Genomic DNA, 18,887 nt, shown 5'->3' on the forward strand with positions numbered 1-18,887 from the left:
AGAGTACAAAACTAGAGTAAATACTCTAATTAATCCCAAATACCCTAAGGGAATAAGCTCACAAGATCACTCCAAAGAAAGGATTCACATAAGTGTTTCCCGACACTAACTCTCATACAAAACACTCTTAATAAATGAGGAAAAGAAGAAACAAGAAATGAAGACTCAAGTCTTGTTGGTATGATTAAAATGAACTAATGTCCTTCCTTTTATCTATACTATATTAAAAGCACGAAGGCCCTTAGCGAAATGTCGTTCGCCTTTTTTACCCCTTTATAAATAGAGTTCACGCTAGACAAAATAGTCATTTAATTAATTTTCTAATATGTAGGATTAATTATTTAATTAGTTCCCTAATATTTATGAATAGTCATTTAATTATTTTTCTAAAATATAGTACTTTGAAATCAACTAAAATTTTAGTACTTATTAATTTTTTCCTTATTTGAATTAGAATTATTTCCTTTAAATAATATTTGAACCCATTTCCTTCTATGTATGAACGTAGAACATCATTCTCGCGTTAAATTTGTTTTAAGAAGTCAATTATTATTTAAATTAAGGGTTTACCAAATAACAATGATTTTCTTGCTAAGACTCTTTATGATGTATATATTTGAAGAGAAGTTAACGTAAATATAATATAATAAAGAAACTTAAAAATGTAAATGTTAGTTATAGATACTTTGAAGTGTATTATGACATTTGTAATTCCCTCCATAGTTATTAGACCATCAAGCAAGGTTAATAAGCATTTATAAATTATAGAAAAATACTACTGAATATTTAGCTTATGAGCGCGGTTTACAGTAGTTGAAAGCAATATAGTTATTATTTTATTTTAGTCAGAGAGTTAAAGATTAAATTTTCCCAATCTTGTTTAATCCTTATTAAGAGTTTAAGTTTATATTCATAATTCTTTTTAAATCTATATTCTATATACTTTTATTGACATATGTAAAATTCACGTGCAACGCATGTACGCTAAAGTTAGTAGGCAAAAAAGTCTTGGCCTCTTAGTTGAAAAAAAAAAGATACAACTTGTACAAATAATATCCATCACACAATCCAATATTTTTGGGTCCTAAAAATTATTGTCAACAAAGTTTACACTTTACAAATATGCTTATGGTTATGGATGAAATCCTTTTCGAAAATATTGGCCATATTATATTACAGCAATGTATATGGGCTAAATATCTTTCCGTAATTGGCTTTGTGCTAGTGGAAGTCAAATCAAGTGTCATTATGATTTGAATTATTGGGACTCGCGAGAGGACTAACCAATATTGAGTGGTGAAGATTTGAAGTAGCTTCCTAAAACTTAGAACATGCATAAGTAAAGGGAAGGGTCTGAATAAAATAACAAGAACCATGTCCCAATCAAAAACAACGTTGTTGTTCCATATATCATTTTTCATATATATTTTTTCTAAACCATTCAGATATATTCATAACTAGAAATTTTCTGTTTTCTTTTGGTGGTGGTGGCGGCGGCGGCACACATTGGTGCATGCATGGATGTGCTCCGCCCTGTAACGGCCAAACCAAGCGGGTGCCAGTGGTGCTCGTGCTGGTTCTGGTAGCAGCCAGAAGCGGATTCAGAGCGGATCAATGGATTCAAAATCCATTGCTTTGCTCGATCCATTAGTGCACAAGCAATAAATTTAATGCTTGTGCATATATGTTTGTAGATTATATATACACATTCTGAACTCACGGATTATAAATCGTAGATTCGCCCTCTACGAACCATATATTTGAAGAGCATGGTAAAGAGTGGGAGTTCCCGAGATGATACCACCGTAGCTGTGGCCATAGACAGAGACAAGAACAGCCAACATGCTGTGCGTTGGGCGGTTGATAATCTCAATATAAAGAATGGCCAAATGATCCTTATCCACGTTCATGTCCAAGAAAACTTGCATTCCCATTCTCGTATGTATCAGAATTAATACTCTAGAAATTGATTTCAATCAACTATACGTCAATCTTAATTTTTGTGTAATAATTTTATTGTTTTTACGCTGCTGGTCAACCTGCTGTAACCCTCCTTTATCCGAGCTTTGCTAAGCTCACTTGCATGAAATTGATCTGAGGCAGACAAAAAAAAGGAAGAAAAGAAAGAATGATGAACAATGCCTTCAAATTTAATATGTAAATCCAATTTACCTATTAAAAATGTAAATCTAAGGCTAACGACGAGATTTTATAGTCTCAGTTTTAGAAATTGGGTGTTTTTATCTGTTTGTCACTTTGCATTTATGTTGTTCTATACATTGCAGATAACATGATTCCTAAAGAAGGCCATTCTCCATCGCTGGCTGAAATGAATCAGTTCTTCCTTCCTTATCGTGGAATTTGTGCTCGAAAGGGGGTAATAACCTTGTTATCACCTACTTTTTTTATCTGCTTGGTCTCTTACTACTAACAACACAAGAATAAGCGACATACAAATTCTGTAGCTAAACAAAAAAGTCGCTAATCCAATTTAGCGACATTAGCAACGGATTGTCAAGAAATTCTGTTAGCAACAAGCCCTTTAGCGACTAAGTTCGTAGCTAATTACTTTTTTTTCTTTTTGTAAGAACTGTGGGAATTATGAAGCAATGCAAAAAAGGGATAATCAATATTTGATGTTTTAAGTAATTGGATTAAAAATGGTTTGGTGTTTGGTTTGAATTGGGATTCTTTTAAAGCAATTAACATGATATTCTGGCTTGAGAAAACAAAGCATTACGAGGTATTCTAGAAAAGTAACTAATAACAGTGTTCTTCAAATTTTTGAGATGAGAAGATCCACAAATTGTGGAAATCAAAGGTTACATGGTACATGGTAATAGAATTTATGCAGTTGTGAGCATTTTGAAATTACTTTTATCATTCCAGATTCAGGCAAAGGAAGTAATCCTCCAGGACGACGACGTTGCACATGCATTAGCTGAGTATATCACTCAGACCTTCATCACCACCATCGTCGTTGGCGCTTCAACCCGGAATGCCTTAGCAAGGTATAATTTCTATTTGTTTCCATGTCCTTAGTTGTGCTTGGGAGTCCACAGTATGTTAAGCAGGAAACTTAAGCTCCTTTTTTTTCCTGTTTTCGAGCACTTGTTGAGTCATGGAACTCTTAGAAACTTGACTCTCATAGGTTTTTTAAGCAGGGTCTAAGCATCAATCGGTCACGGGTTCGAGCCGTGGAATCAGCCACTGATACTTGCATTAGAGTAGGCTGCCTACATCACACCCCCTTGGAGTGCGGCCCTTCCCCGAACCCTGCGTGAAAGCGGGATACTTTGTGCACCGGGCTGCCATTTTTTAAGCATCAATTGCTTCCTTGGTTTTTCTTTGTATTTAAAGGAGTTATAATTCTTGGCTTTCTATGTCAGAGCATTTAAAAATCAAGATGTGCCAAGCTCTTTAACCAGATCAGTGCCTGAGTTCTGCTCAATCTATGCAATATCAAGAGGAAAAGTTCTAAAACTTAAGTCAGCAAGTCAACCTGCCACACCTAGCAGTAAAGCAAGCTCCGGCCAATCATCTCAAACAGGATCCACACAAGATTCCCCAGTTTCTCAAGCACTTACCGCGTAAGTATATTAACAAAACCTCTCATAATTGATGAAAGTAAGGTATCGCATTGTTCAAAGCGCTTGTGTAGAGGATAAGACTCTTTAGATTACTATTACAGAAGATTACTTTTTTCTCATGATTTAGTTTCTTCATTTGATGATGCTGACAAATAAATGTATTGACATCTTATTTCATGATTTTAATACACAAATTTTCAGCCATGGGAGTTGGAGAAGTACGGGATCCTCTGAGTTTATCGGTGCAGGTAGCCAGAGCATATCATTTGATAGCAGCAATGCGTCGGATAGGCTTCCTGTGAGCCAGAATGCTTCACCAAACTACAGCAGTGCCAGTGAGTGTACGCCACAGGCATTGTCGGACAGCCAACACAGCAGCACAACTCCTTCACCAAATTATCAATCTGTTAACAATATCAATGACCTTATCAAGAAAACTCAACTAGTGAGACAGCCTGGCAGCAAGAATCTTACTCCTGCGCAATCATTGGAGCATAGTGGTGAATTAGGTGAGGGGATGCCACAACCAGAGCTCCCCGGAAGCAGTGAAACCTCCTCTCAGAATGCCGTGGATCCAAATTTGGATTTTATTCAAATACTAAATGATAGACACCTTGGTAACCTAATACCTTCAGCCCAGTACCCAGTCAATAACCTAAATCTTCGTATCCACACTAAAGAGAATTCATCCTACTCTACATCTGGTTCGAGTAATCTTTCTGGCTCCTCAAATTTCCGGTCCTCTGATATGTCCTTTGAGCATTTGGACTCTTGTCACATTTCAGATGCTTCTAGGTGCTCCGTCTCCTCTCAAAATGCAGTAAGTTCAAATATGCTCCATTGATCTGGCAAAAATGAATAAACCTTGGATTCACTAACCATTTTAGCTGTTTGCAACACTTGTTATTACACTATTTGCTACATCAGCAAACATCTAAGGCCATTATGTTGTCGTCTACTCTTTGCTTTTTAGGAAATCCACAGCAGCTATTCTGCTAGAACTATGTTCAGATGAACATGTATAGCTAGGAGATAGTTGTGCATTGGACAAAAGAATCACAATACCAATTAAATTTGAACTTCTTTTCTGTTTTCCTTGGTAATGACTATCCCATGAGCAGATAACAGCATCAGTACTCAGTTTATTTTATGATAGTAAAACTTCATAGTTTTCCTAAAAACTATACCAAACACCAATCTGGGCATTCTAGTTGTGGATTGCACTCATATGGCCGATCTGTTTTACCCATAGTCAAAAGATAATTAAGCTTTAAGTGTCCTTAAACTTACCTAAAAACTGCCCATTACGTGACCTGAAAGATTGTAGCTAACACAGATCAACTGACTAGTTTTTGCTCATATTTGCATGCATTGCAGGCAGAGTTGGAGGAGGAAATGAAAAGGCTAAAACTTGAACTGAAGCAAACCCTGGATATGTACAATGAAACTTGTAGAAGACAGGTCAGAATTCGGCAGTCACATACTCTTTTCAGCACATGAATTATTCATATTCCAAATAAATAATTATACATTTATACCACGTCCATGCAACTTATTTTTCATTTTTAAAGGCAAGAGAGATTGATCATTTGAAGTCAGAAGAGGCATGCAAATTAGAAGAAGCGAAGGAGGCTCAAGTGGCGGCACGGGCTATGGTGGAAAAGGAGAAGCAAAAGTGCAAGGCTGCTTTAGAAGTAGCGCGGATGGCGCAACAAATAGCAGAATTGGAATCTGAGAAGCGAAAGCGTGTAGAACAGAATTTTCTGCATGAAGCAGAAGAGATGAAGAAAGCACAAGATGCATTTGCCCGCAGTGCAATTCGCTATAGGAGATACTCAATTGACGAAATTGAAGCTGCAACAAATTACTTCTCCAATTCAAAGAAGATTGGTGAAGGTGGATATGGTCCTGTGTACAAAGCCTATCTGGATCACACTGCAGTTGCTATTAAAGTTTTACGGTCAGACATGTCACAGGGACAAACACAGTTTCAGCAAGAGGTACTTTTCCATGTTTTTCGTTACAGATAAAGCAGACGTTTTGGACATCCAATACAATTAGGTTCCTTTTATTGCAGCTTGAAGTTCTAAACCGTTTGAGACATCCAAATGTGGTTCTCCTCTTGGGAGCTTGTCCGGAGTATGGTTGCCTTGTCTATGAATATATGGAAAATGGCAGCTTAGAGGATAGGTTGTTCTGCAAAAACCAAAGTCCTCCTATACCATGGCCTGCTCGTTTCAGGATAGCTGCGGAAATTGCTGCTGCCCTTCACTTCTTTCACCGATCAAGACCAGAACCCATCGTGCATCGAGACCTCAAACCTGCTAATATTCTCTTAGATACTAACTACAAAAGTAAGATTAGTGATGTTGGCTTAGCCAGATTGGTTCCAGCGTCTGTCTCCGATAGTGTCACTCAGTATATCATGACATCAGCTGCTGGGACATTTTGCTATATTGACCCAGAATACCAGCAGACTGGGATGCTGAATCCAAAATCAGATATTTACTCTTTGGGCATCATGTTATTACAAATAATTACAGCAAGGCCTCCAATGGGATTGACACACCACGTCGAGAGGTCAATTGAAAAAGGAAACTTTGATGATATACTTGATCCATCAGTGAATGATTGGCCCTTGGAGGAGGCTCTATCCTTGGCTAAATTAGCTTTGAAATGTTGCGAACTCAGGAGGAAGGACAGGCCAGACCTCGGTTCAGACATATTGCCTGAATTGGAACGACTAAAAGATTTTGCATTAGACTATAGACGCAGAGGTCGGTTTACTTCACGTCCCACAAGTTCACAAGAAAGCTTAGCAGTGAGTGAGGTTGGCTATCTACACTAAGCTTCCTTTTATGTTCGAGGAAATTTATGTTTATGCATTGAAATAGAAATTACATGTACTTAAGCTGTTCTATGCCCTTTTATCTCTCAGGAAGTAAGAAGCGGCATATCTGATAATCAATCAGATAAAGTGCCATAACTGCACGATGGCTGTAAGGGGTAAAACGCCTGAATTACTTTCAACAAGCACTGGTCTACTAGGACCTATTGACAAGGTAATGATTTCGAAGCATTCACTAAGGTTACTTTCAAATAGTTCTGAAATTTTTATGCCAAGATAAACTCATACTACTATTTTGGGAAACAGATGATGCCATTCAGCTGTGGTCTCCACCTCAGTATTCAAGCATACTTTTGGCTTCTACTATCCAGCAAAAATGTGAATACTAAATGTATAGAGATACAATCTATAGTCACCACCACAACGCCCGTTGTAATTTTGGAAACAGGAAAATACAATATTTTTGACCAGTGAATGTCAAAGTAAATGGAATTCTTGTACACCAACCGATATTCTAATGAAATCTTGTCATTTTTTGTGAATCCTGTCAATAAGCCTAGGCAAAGAGTACAAGAACAGACATATTTTTGGTTTCTCCAGAACATTAATTAAGTTTATGACAAACATGGCAAAAGTAAATCAAGCAGTTGAGGCAATAAGGTAAAGAAACTGCATTGCAGATTTGTATATGTCAGTACATACATATGAGGAATTGCTTCCTGTTACTTGACTGTGAGATCAGTAGATAGTTGATGTAAAGCATCACTGCATTTATCAGGAAAATATAAGAATTAAAAGAAGGAAGTCACACCCTTTAAAAATAAAGTAAAAGAATGACCAGTTGATTCCTGACAACCTGCGATAGCAGGGAGACGAATAGTGCTTGCTTGAAGAGCACATGCAGCTCCTGATATAGAATTGCAACGATCTCCATCAATCATACCCTATTTTCTAGACTTGGCGCATGCATTCAAAAAAATGCTTAAATGGTCCATAGGGGTAGTTCACCTATTGATGGCATTAGCAACAGAGAGTCAATCGAATATAGTAAAAATGCTCATGAATAAAATGAAATTGGACGCATTGACGTGACACACTCAAGGAGAGTTGTGATGGTGTATGTTATTTGGGTTTCAAGTTGAGCAGGACCAAGACGGAATACTTGAAGTGCAAGTTCAACAACGTTAACCAGGAAGCGGACATGGAGGTGAAGCTTAATACACAAGTTATCCCCAAGAGAGGTAGTTTCAAGTACTTTGGATCTATAATACAAGGTAACAGAGAGATTGATAAGGATGTCACGCACTGTATTAGAGCTGGATGGATAAAGTGGAGGCTCGCTTCCGGTGTCTTGTGTGATAAAAATGTGCCGCTGAGACTTAAAAGGTAAGTTCTATAAGATTGTAATTAGACCGACTATGCTGTATGGCGCAGAGTGTTGGCCGATCAAGAACACTCATGTCTAAAAGATAAAAGTAGCTGAGATGAAGATGTCAAGGGGAATGTGTGGGCATACCAGGTTGGATAAGATTAGGAATAAAGTTATTGGGGATAAGGTGGGAGTGACTTCTGTAGAGGAAATGAAGCGGGAGGCAAGGATGACATGATTCGGACATGTTAAGAGGAGAAGTATAGAAGCCCGGTCAGAAGGTGCGAGAGGTTAGACTTAGTGGGTATCAGGAGGGGAAGAGGCAGGCCTAAGAAGTCTTGGGTCAAGGTTATTAGGAGGGACATGGCGCAACTGGAGTTGACTGAGTACATGGCCCTAGATATGAGGGTGTGTAGGTCGAGGTTTAGGGTAGAAGACTAGTAGATAGTCGAGCGTATCTCTTTGTCTTTCCCAGTTCGCTAACATTAGTGTTAGTATGCTATTCTTTTATTCATAGATTGCTATTATTACCTAGAGTTTAATTGCTTTCTTGGCTTCAATATTTTTATCTTGTTGTTATTCCTTTTTGTTGCCATTACTTTTGGCATCCGTTCTCCAACCGAGGGTCTATCGGAAACAGTTTTTCTATCCTTCTAGGGTAGGGGTAAGGCTGCGTACATATTACCCTCTCCAGACCCCACTTGTGAGAAAATACTGGGCTTGTTGTTATTGTTGTTGTTGTAATAAAATGAAATTGGAAAGATTATAATACCATTAATTTAACCTTGTTTGTCCAATTTTTTTCCTGATACCTATCATATTGATTTGTATATTCCCACATCTAGTATCTCCCAGCAAGCAATAGCAATCTCCCTGATAGGAGAATTAACCAAATTAAGGTTTGTCCTTTTGAGGTAAAATGCAACTTTACTTTTTGCGCAATAGTTGTAGCTGGATTCTTTTGAACTTAAAAAATGCCGTAATTTTGAAGTGGCCAAATTCCTCCTCTAAGCAGGCCGCATGTTTTATACGCTGAAGGTACGGGGTGAATTGTGGTCTGTTAAAAAAATAGTCGACTAACGATGATTTTAGTTGACTAGATTAAGAGCAGAATGTAAGATAACAGTAAATGTAAAGAGAATAACACACAACGATTTTATATTGGTTCGGTACCGGTGTAGTACTTACATTCAGTTTCCCTTGGGTCACAAGGGTTCCATTTAGATCTTGAAAGTATTATAATACAGATGGTTTTGATTCGTTCACCACCAACCAAGTATAGCAACAATGAATTTTGAATAATGACACAACTCTCTTTTGTGTTCTAATTCTTCATATCTTTTGAGACACTGATAAACTGAGGATTACAGTGTTTAGGCTAAAAAGTAGCGAGACTTAGAAAATAATGTGTGTAGTTGCACAAATCTTCCATTTGATCTTAGCAGACTTTTTATAGTAGAGAAGAGAGCCGTTGAGCCTTGACCGAAAATAGAGGCACGAGATCTTCAAAGGGATTTGACCCAAGGGGTGCCTCTTCGAATCCTGCTCTTGGGAGGGACCGAATTCGATCGTGACTTTCCTTGTCACAGGCTTACATTGAGGAAATATTCAAGCCTACGATAGAGCTTAATTAAGGATACTGAATATTTGCTGGCAATAGCTCATTGATTTGTAATCTGATTTCCTTTGATTGAGGGCGAATGGATGTGCTAAAATTTGATTCCTTCTTCTTGTCCATTAATTCAGCAATCACATCTTTGGACAACTTCTCATTAGTATTCTTTCCTTTTGATGATTTCGATTCTTGCAAACCAAGGTAAGTGAACATTGTCATCATTGAAACTTTGGAATATAACTTAATAATCTCCCCCTTTTTTATGATGACAATCAAGAGAGAGTAAATATTAATTATGAGACTTCCCTTTTTATTTCATCTCTAAGTTGCTCCCCCTGAGTTGATGCCATCTCCCCCTGAATGAGTGTTGTCTCCTCCTGAGTGGTTTACTTCTCTACACTGTTCTCCCCCTTTGACATCAATCAAAAAGGAAAGAAAAGCACACAATATAAGTAATATAGGAAGTAATATACATAATAACTAGTGAGGTAGTGCAGCAAAAGTAGTGCCTTCAGCAGAGGCATAAGTTGTACAGACCCAAGCAAAAGAAAGTTTGTTTAAAACCACCACCAGCAAGCAAGAGCATAAACAAATATTGTTTGTAACGCCATCACACAGAATTGCATTAACTTCTTCCCAGGAAGTACTTGAGAGTGTTTATCACTTTGGTGCAGAAGGAGTCATAAGAGTTTTCAACATCTTTGACAATCTTATCCATATTTTCACTCATGGAATTGAATGCCCTGGTTCCTTGCCTCCGCGTGGCTCCTATATCCATTCTGAGCTTAGCCATATCTGTACCTGTCTCCTTAGTAACTTCCTTGATTTTATCTACATGTTCCTTCATCTCAACCAGTAGCAGTTTCACCCCATCTAGATAATGCTGAATTTCCTGAAGATTTTGAGAGGTAGTCGACTGAGATGCTGGTTGTTCAGTTTGAACTTCAGCTGGCACTGGAATGCTTTCAACTTTAGCGCGCTTAACCCATCCATCATCACCCAAGGTGTACCCCATCATTAAAAAAGCTGGCTTATCATAAGTGCTGGTAATGTACTTGGGTGTAAAGGGTGCCAAATTTACCTTCATGACTTCGAGAATATGTGAGATAAGAAGACCATATGGTAAACAGGCAGCAGACATAGATATGTCCCTGATACTTTCAAGAATGTATTGTCGAATCCACACAAACCAATCTAGTCTTTTATTGTTAACAAGACAATAAAGTACAAAGATATCTCTAGTGGACAAAGAGCTAAGGGACCCAGTTCTGGGGAGAAGAGTAGTAGCAATCATGTGGGCCAAGACACGATGTTCAAACTAAAGATTCTTGGGACTGATATCAGGAGGATTATCAGACAAAAAGGTTTTTGCTTCTTCATAGGAAACTTCAAAATCTTTTGGCCACGAATTTTGCACAAACACATCAAACCCACTAAACTTAGCAAAGAAAATCTTTTCAAATTGATAAGAATCCAAAACAATTCTAGTGCCTAACACCATAGATTCCAAATCATCTTTGTCATTCACAAAAAGGTTTGCATAAAACATCCTTACTAGTTCCTCATAAAAAGAGTTTCCAATGGTATCAAACAGAGAAAAAAGATGCTGAAAATCAAATATAGCAGTCACATCACAGTGTAGATTTTTCATGAGAGAGAGAGAGAGAGAGAGACTTACAGAGCGTCCATAAGCCATAAATTTTGACTTGTAGAACTCAAACCTTACTTTTTCACTGGGGCCATAAAAGATTAATTTGTCCTAAGGGCCAAATTTTGTATTCTCCACTTTTCCTTTCTTGCACGCAACCTTTTTGGGGGTTTGCTCCATAGGTCTTTTGCCTGCTTTTTCCTGGCTAATGGGAGGATTTTCGGAAGATTCACTACTCTCATTGTCCGTTTTGAGGAAATCCGAGTCAATGGATGACTCCAAATCTACAGGTTCTTCAGGGTTGAGGGGTTTTTGAAATCTTCGGCTGCGTCTGGTTACAGTGGAATAAGAGGGGTTTTGTTTTGGCCATGGTGAGAATGTTTTCTTTGATGATAATGGAGAGAGCAACAAGGAAGGAAGTATTTTTATCGGTACTTTTTGGGAGGAACGAAAGGTCGCTTTGGTTAAAGAAAAGGCGGGTTCAGAAGGAAGTGATGCTTCTAAAAAGACTGATCGGCAGTACTGAAGAAGAAGCAGTTATTACACTTACAAGAAAGTTAATTAAACCACACATACTTAAGGAAATAAAATATTTTAGAACACGGTAAAAAATTTGTTTTACAAATTTGGCACAATGCCAATATTTTTTCGAAAAAAATAAAATCTTTCTTCCAAAAGTGGTTTTGTAAAAATATCATCAAGTTGAGAATCAGTACTAATAAATTCTAAAACAATATCACCTTTAGAGACATGATCACGGATAAAATTGTCACGACCCAATCAAACCCCTGTCGTGATGGCGCCTATCGTGAAACTAGGCAAGCCGAATCATTTTAAAAACAAACCGATATTTTTATTTCAAAGATAATTTTAATGCTATTTAACATAAAAACCTTCGTAAAGGAGTTTAATTCAAAACAAAAATGCGGAAAAGAAAAGCCCGATATCGGGGTGTCACTAGTCATGAGCATCTACTACAATCTGTCTAACAATATCAAGGCTAACTCAGCCTGAAAAATAGCTAAATACAACTAGAGGAAGATAAGAGGGAGAAGAGCAGGGGCTGCGGTCGCCAAGCAGCTACCTTACTATCCCCGAGAAAATCTGCAATCAAAATAATCAACAACCTCTACCGTGTCCAGCTACACCTGGATCTGCACACAAGGTGCAGGAAGTAACGTGAGTACGCCAACTCAGTAAGTAACAACAGTAAATAAAGACTGAGCAGTAGTGAAGAGCAATAAAGCATATAACGTACATATCGGGAAATTTCAGTAGAATACCACATGCTTTAAAAATCAGGATTTGAATCAAAACATCTCGTTTAAACCCAGTTCTAGTAAAAATCATTTAAAGATATTTTTTAACAATTTTCAAACAGAGAAAAAAATGCAAAGGTGAGCAAAATGATGAAATCATAAACAACCCCTCGGGCAAAACATCACTCATATACAGCCCCTCGGAAAAACCTCACAGTCACTCGTGCCACTCGGGCATACCTCACAATCCCTCTTGCCACTCGGGCATACCTCACAATCACTCTTACCACTCGGGCATACCTCACAATCACTCTTGCCTCCCAGTCACTCAGCACTCGGCACTCGTACTCAGTAGGTACCTGTGCTAACTGGGGGTGTGTACAGACTCTGGAGGGGCTCCTTCAGCCTAAGCACTATAATCTGCACGGACAACTCACATGCTGCATAGACAACTCACGTGCTATAATAATAAAGTATGCTGCAGGCGGGCAGCCCCGATCCACACTCATCCTCACAATTATGACCTCGGCCGATATCAAACATGCTGCGGCGTGCAGCCCGATCCCATAAATATCCTCACAAATCAGGCCCTCGGCCTCATTCAGTCATAAACCTCTCAAGCCACTCGTGCATTTCAGTAAAATAGGGCATTCGACACAAAATATTTATATGCATCAAAATAGGGTCATAAAACTGAGTTATGCGGTAAACAAGTATACACATGACTGAGTATAGATTTTCAATCGAAAACAGTGAGACGATAATAAGAAAAGGCCCCTAAGGGTCCAAACAGCACTGGCATAAGGCCCAAACATGACATTCAGCCCAATTTACAGAAACTCTTTCTAAAACATATAAGTATCATATAGTTTCAACAAAATCTGCAACTTTACAGTTTCTACGGGACGGACCAAGTCATAATCCCCAACAGTGCATGCCCACACGCCCGTCACCTAGCATGTGCGTCACTAAAAATAGTAGAATGATACAAAATTCGGAGTTTCATACCCTCAGGACTAGATTTACAATAGTTACTTACCTCAAATCGGTCAAATCTCTATCCCGAAATGCTCTTGCCTCTCGACTCGGCCTCCAAATGCTCCGAATCTATTCACAATCAGTACAATACCATCAATATATGCTAATGGAATGAATTCCACAAGAAAAACTATCAAATTATCCCAAAACCCAAAATTCGCTCACCTCCCCGGGCCCACGTCTCGAAATCCGATAAAATTTACAAAACTAGGAAACTCATTCACTCACGAATCTAACCATACTAAATTCATCAAAATCCGACATCGTTTGGTCCTTCAAATCCTTAAATTACTCTCCAAAAATTCCAAGCCCTAACCCCTCATTTTCACTAATTACATGATTAAACAACGGAAAATCACCATATATATGAGTATTAGGGCCCAAGCAACTTACCTCACTGATAGCCCTTGAATCACCCTTCAAAAATTACTCCAAAAGCTCCAAAAACTGACTTGAAAATTGTGGAAATGAACCAAATTCGCGAAGGGTTCTATTAAAGGTTTCTGCCCAGGTTTTTCGCACTTGCGGGCTCTTTTTCCGCACCTGCGGTCAAGGCGCCGCATCCGTGAATGCCACTTAATTCCCCAGCTTCTGCACCTGCACTCCACGCCTCGCACATGCGGGCTCGCAGGTGCGGCCAAATCCTTCGCGCCTGCGATCCAGCCTTGGCCTCACATTTCTCCGCATCTGCGCGGCAAATTCTCGCGCCTGCGAAAGCGCACCTGTGCATATCCTCCGCTTCTGCGAAGCCTGCCCAGCATTGCCTTTTGGCATCTGCGCCCCAGGTTTCGCACCTGCGGGCTCGCAGATGCGATAGCCTTCTCGCACCTGTGCATTCTACCTAGCCCAGCATTTCCCGCACCTGTTAACTCCCCACGCGCATCAGCAGCCTCGCATATGCGACTCTTTCTTCCGCAAGTGCGGAAATAGCTGTAGCAGCAGCTTCAGCTGCATTTTCCAACTTCGACAAATCCGTTAACTACCCGAAATCACCCCGAGGCCCTCGGGACCTCAACCAAAAATACCAACAAGTTATATATCAACATACCAACTTAGTCAAACCTTCGAATCACTCAAAACAACATCAAATCATCAAATTACCCTCGGATTCAAGCCTAAGAACTTCTAAAATTTTAAATTCGGCAACCGATGCTGAAACTAACCAAACCACGTCCGAATAACCTCAAATTTTGCACACACGTCACAAATGACACTATGAACCTACTCCAACTTCCGGAATTCTATTCCGACCCTGATATCAAATTTTCCATTGCCGACCGAAATCGCCAAATTTCTAATTTCGCCAATTGAAGCCTAATTCTACCACGGACCTCCAAATCACATTCCGGACACACTCTTAAGTCCAAAATCACCTAACGGAGCTAACGGAACCATCAGAATTCAAATCTGAAGTCGTTTATACATAGGTCAACATCCACTTGACTTTTCCAACTTAAGGTTCTAAATAAGAGTCTAAGTGTCTCATTCCACTCCGAAATCACTCTAGGCCCGAATCAACTAACCCGGTATATCATAATATAGCTTAAGAGCATAAAGGAAATAGAAATGTGGGAAACGGGGCTATAACTCCCGAAACGACCGGCCGGGTCGTTACAAAAATGATGCTTAATTTCTATATGCTTTGCTCTAGAATGATGCACAAAATTTTTTGATAAACAAATAGCACTGGTATTATCACAAAATATATGAGTAGAGGTAAGAGATAAATCATAGTCGATAAGTTGATGCAAAATCCATAGAACTTGTGTACAACAGCTTCCAACAGCTAAATATTCCGCTTTAGTCGTTGATAGGGCAACACAATTTTGTTTCTTGCTATGCCAAGATACTAATGCATTTCCAAAGAGTTGACACGTGCCACTTGTGCTCTTTCTATCAATCTTGTCAGCTGCAAAATCTGCATATGAAAAGCCTCTTAGAGCAAAATTGTTAGAACGATCATACCATAATCTTAGCTCAGAGGTACCAATTAGATATCTAATAATTCGTTTAACAGCAGTGAGATGGGATTCCTTAGGAGCCGACTGAAATTTTGCATACTTGCACAGACTGAATATAATATCTGATCGAATAGCAGTGAGATATAATAATGAACCAATCATTCCTCTATACATGGTTTCATCAACCTTTTTTTCATTGTTGTCTTCATCGAGCATTGTTGTTGGACTCACTGGAGTGCCGATTGACTTAGCATTTTTCATGCCAAACTTTTTGATAAGCTCCTTAGTGTACTTGGTTTGGATAATGAAAATCCCTTTAGGAGACTATTTGATTTGAAGTCCGAGAAAGAATGTTAGTTCTCCCATCATGCTCATTTCGAATTCTCCTTTCATATAAAGAGCAAATTCTTCACATAGAATAGAGTTAGGACTACCAAAAATAATATCATCAACATATGAGTAATAAGATTACATGAACTAGAATGCTTAATAAAAAGAGTTGTATCGATATTACCTCTTTTGAACCCTTGATTTAGAAGAAAAGAGCTTAACTTTTCATACCAGGCACGGGGAGCTTGTTTGAGACCGTACAAAGCTCTAGTCAGATTGTATACATGATCAGGGAAGCTGACATTTGCAAATACTCGTGGTTGCTTCACATATACTTCTTCAGAGATGTGGCCATTTAGGAACGCACTTTTAACATCCATTTGAAATAGCTTGAATCCTTTGTGAGCAGCAAAAGTAAGTAATATTCGTATGGATTCGAGTCTTGCTACAGGCGCAAAGGTTTCATCATAGTCGATTCCTTCTTGCTTAGAGTATCCTTGAGCGACCAATCTTGCTTTATTTCGAACTACTTGACTTTATTCATTCAATTTGTTTCTGAATACCCACTTAGTTCCAATGATGGATGAGTTTGATGGTCTTGGAACCAATTTTCATACTTTATTTCTTTCAAATTGATCTAGTTCCTCTTTCATAGCACTTATCCAGTGAGTATCTTTGAGAGCTTCATCCACTTTCTTTGGCTCAAGTTGAGAAATAAGAGCCACATGAGATTTGTTCTTCTGTGACCTTCTTGTAGTGATTCCATCCTGTGGATCTCCTATAATGAATTTGTGAGGATAGCCAGGTTCACTTTTCCATTCATTTGGAGTGTTTGAGGAAGGTTCTCTTTCTACATTAGTCGACTGATCTGCTGGAGACAGTTCGAGATTTTCTGCGGGCTCTTTAGCTGGTTGAGTCTGTTGAACAACTGACTCACTTTGATAATCCTTTCATACAATAACATATTTACGGACAAAAAAGATTTCCTCATCTTCAGGAAGTTTTTCATTCCTTGGGCGAGGGTTAGTATTAACAAAAATAACATGAATTGATTCTTCAATGCATAAAGTTCTTTTATTGTAAACTCTATATGCTCTACTTTAAGGAGAGTATCCAAGAAATATACCTTCATCACTCTTAGGATCAAACTTAACCAAATTGTCCTTTCCATTGTTGTGGATAAAGCATTTGCATCCAAAAGGGTGAAAATAGTTGATATTGGGTTTCTTACCATTCCATAGTTCATAAGGAGTCTTTTTGAGGATTGGTTGAATCAGACACCTATTGATGATGTGACATGCTGTACTCACAGCTTCTGCCCAGAAGTGATGAGGTAAGGAATTTTCCACAATCATGGTTCTTGCCATGTCTTGTAAAGTTCTATTTTTACGCTCTACGACTACATTTTGCTGCGGTGATCTTGGTGAAGAGAAGTCGTGAGAGATTCCTTGATTGTTGCAAAAATTTTCAAAATCTCTGCTTTCAAATTCTCCTCCATGATCACTCCTAATAGTAGATATGTAGTATCCCTTTTCTCGTTGAACCTTCTTACAGAAAACTTCAAAAATCTTTAGAGCATCATCTTTGTGACTTAGAAACATAACCCAGGTAAATCTAGAAAAATCATCTACAATGACAAAAGCATATTTTCTACCACTTATGCTAGCAGTTCTAGTTAGACCAAATAAATCCATATGTAATAATTGAAGAGGTTTGGAGGTGGAAACAATGTTTTTTATTTTGAAAGAAGAGCGAGTTCGTTTTCCCAGTTGACATGCATCACAGATATGATCCTATGAAAAATCTAGTTTTGGAAGACCGATTACAAGAACATGTTTAGAAAGCTTTTGAATAGTATGCATGCTGGCATGACCAAGTTTTCTATGCCAGACCCAGGGATCATCAATCATGGAAGTAAGACAAATTTGATCTCCAAGATTATCTAAATTTCTGATAGTATAGACATTTCTGTCTCTATTGCGAGAAAGAATGATTTTACTTGGTTCATCTTCTATAAACCAGTCATGTTTCTTAAAACGAACCTCATAGTCGTTGTCACATAGTTGACTAGTGCTGAGAAGATTATAGCCGAGTTTATCAACCAGGTAGACTTCATCTACATCACATGTTGAGCTCAGAGGAACTTTTCCAACACGAATTACATTTCCTTTGGATTTGTCTCCAAATGTAACTGTTTCTCCATCTAGTTTAGTGACTGATTTGAACAATTGTTTGTCACCAATCATATGTCTGGAACATGCGCTGTCGAGATACTATTTTCCTTTTTGATTCTTCTTGCGGTGTTCCTGCAAAACAAAGTTACTTGTTTTTAGGTACCCAAGCTTGCTTGGGTCCTGAATGGTTAGAATGTTGAGTGTTAGCTTGATTTGAAGATTTAGGTTTCCAGACCCATCTCCTGTTATCCTTGAACCTGCAACGATTAGAGGTATGACCCCTTTTACCACAATAAAAACATGGTGGACTATTAGAGTTTCCAGAACCTTTTTCTGCTCTAATTCTGTTCCAGCATTGTTTAGTACTATGGCCATTTTTACCACAAAAGAAACATGCAAGAAATTTATGTTTGTGATGAGTAGTCTGATTTGATTTGACTGAGCTGTGACTGAAATATTTTTGCAATCCATTCAATTGAAGTTGAAGCTAACTTCATCCTATAGCATATCACGCTCAATTTCACATACTTCCAGTTTCAGGGCCCAGTCTTTCTTTTCTCTCTTGATCTTTCTAAGTTCATTCACAACTTTTTCGATATCTGCAAGAGCAATATCAACAAATTCTTAAAGTTCATAACAATTAGGGCATATGGGAAGACGTACCTCACTAGTTCCTTTGTCTGCCATAAGGCCAAGTTCTCTTGAGTTGTCTTCCTCATCATCTCCATCTGCCATTAGTCCAAGCTCTCCTGAATCTTCATTTTTATTTATAGCCATGAAACATATATTAGCAACTTCCTCATGATCAGACTCTTCTTCATCACTCCATGCTCCGAAGGATTTCTTCTTTTGTATGTTTCTGCTGAGTTTCTTCTTTAGTTCAGGACAATCAGCTTGAATATAACCAAACTTTCCACATTCGTAGCACCTTCCATCATTTTTATTAGTTTCACTGTTTATCCTTCCTTTCCTGAAGTTAGGCTTCCCTCTTCTACTATTTCTGTTTTTCCTCATCATGCTTGTTACAACTTGAAAGAGCATGGCAATGTTTTCAA

At 38.4% G+C, this 18,887-nt stretch overlaps 1 protein-coding gene and 1 pseudogene across 1 annotated transcript; one reads left to right on the forward strand and one right to left on the reverse strand.

Moving 5' to 3' along the window:
* Nucleotides 1-1,769: 1,769 nt before the first annotated feature.
* Nucleotides 1,770-6,980, forward strand: LOC104115914 (U-box domain-containing protein 35-like). Its single transcript, XM_009626639.4, has 10 exons — nucleotides 1,770-1,938; nucleotides 2,286-2,377; nucleotides 2,890-3,011; nucleotides 3,390-3,590; nucleotides 3,792-4,410; nucleotides 4,968-5,051; nucleotides 5,162-5,590; nucleotides 5,668-6,420; nucleotides 6,529-6,652; nucleotides 6,745-6,980. Exons 1-9 carry the CDS (start codon nucleotides 1,770-1,772, stop codon nucleotides 6,574-6,576), a joined length of 2,517 nt encoding a protein of 838 aa, XP_009624934.1. The 3' UTR covers nucleotides 6,577-6,652; nucleotides 6,745-6,980.
* Nucleotides 6,981-10,740: 3,760 nt separating this feature from the next.
* Nucleotides 10,741-17,352, reverse strand: LOC138894748 (uncharacterized; annotated as a pseudogene).
* Nucleotides 17,353-18,887: the final 1,535 nt, after the last annotated feature.

This window comes from Nicotiana tomentosiformis, chromosome 6 (assembly GCF_000390325.3).
Source record: "Nicotiana tomentosiformis chromosome 6, ASM39032v3, whole genome shotgun sequence".
Taxonomy (NCBI): Eukaryota; Viridiplantae; Streptophyta; class Magnoliopsida; order Solanales; family Solanaceae; genus Nicotiana; species Nicotiana tomentosiformis.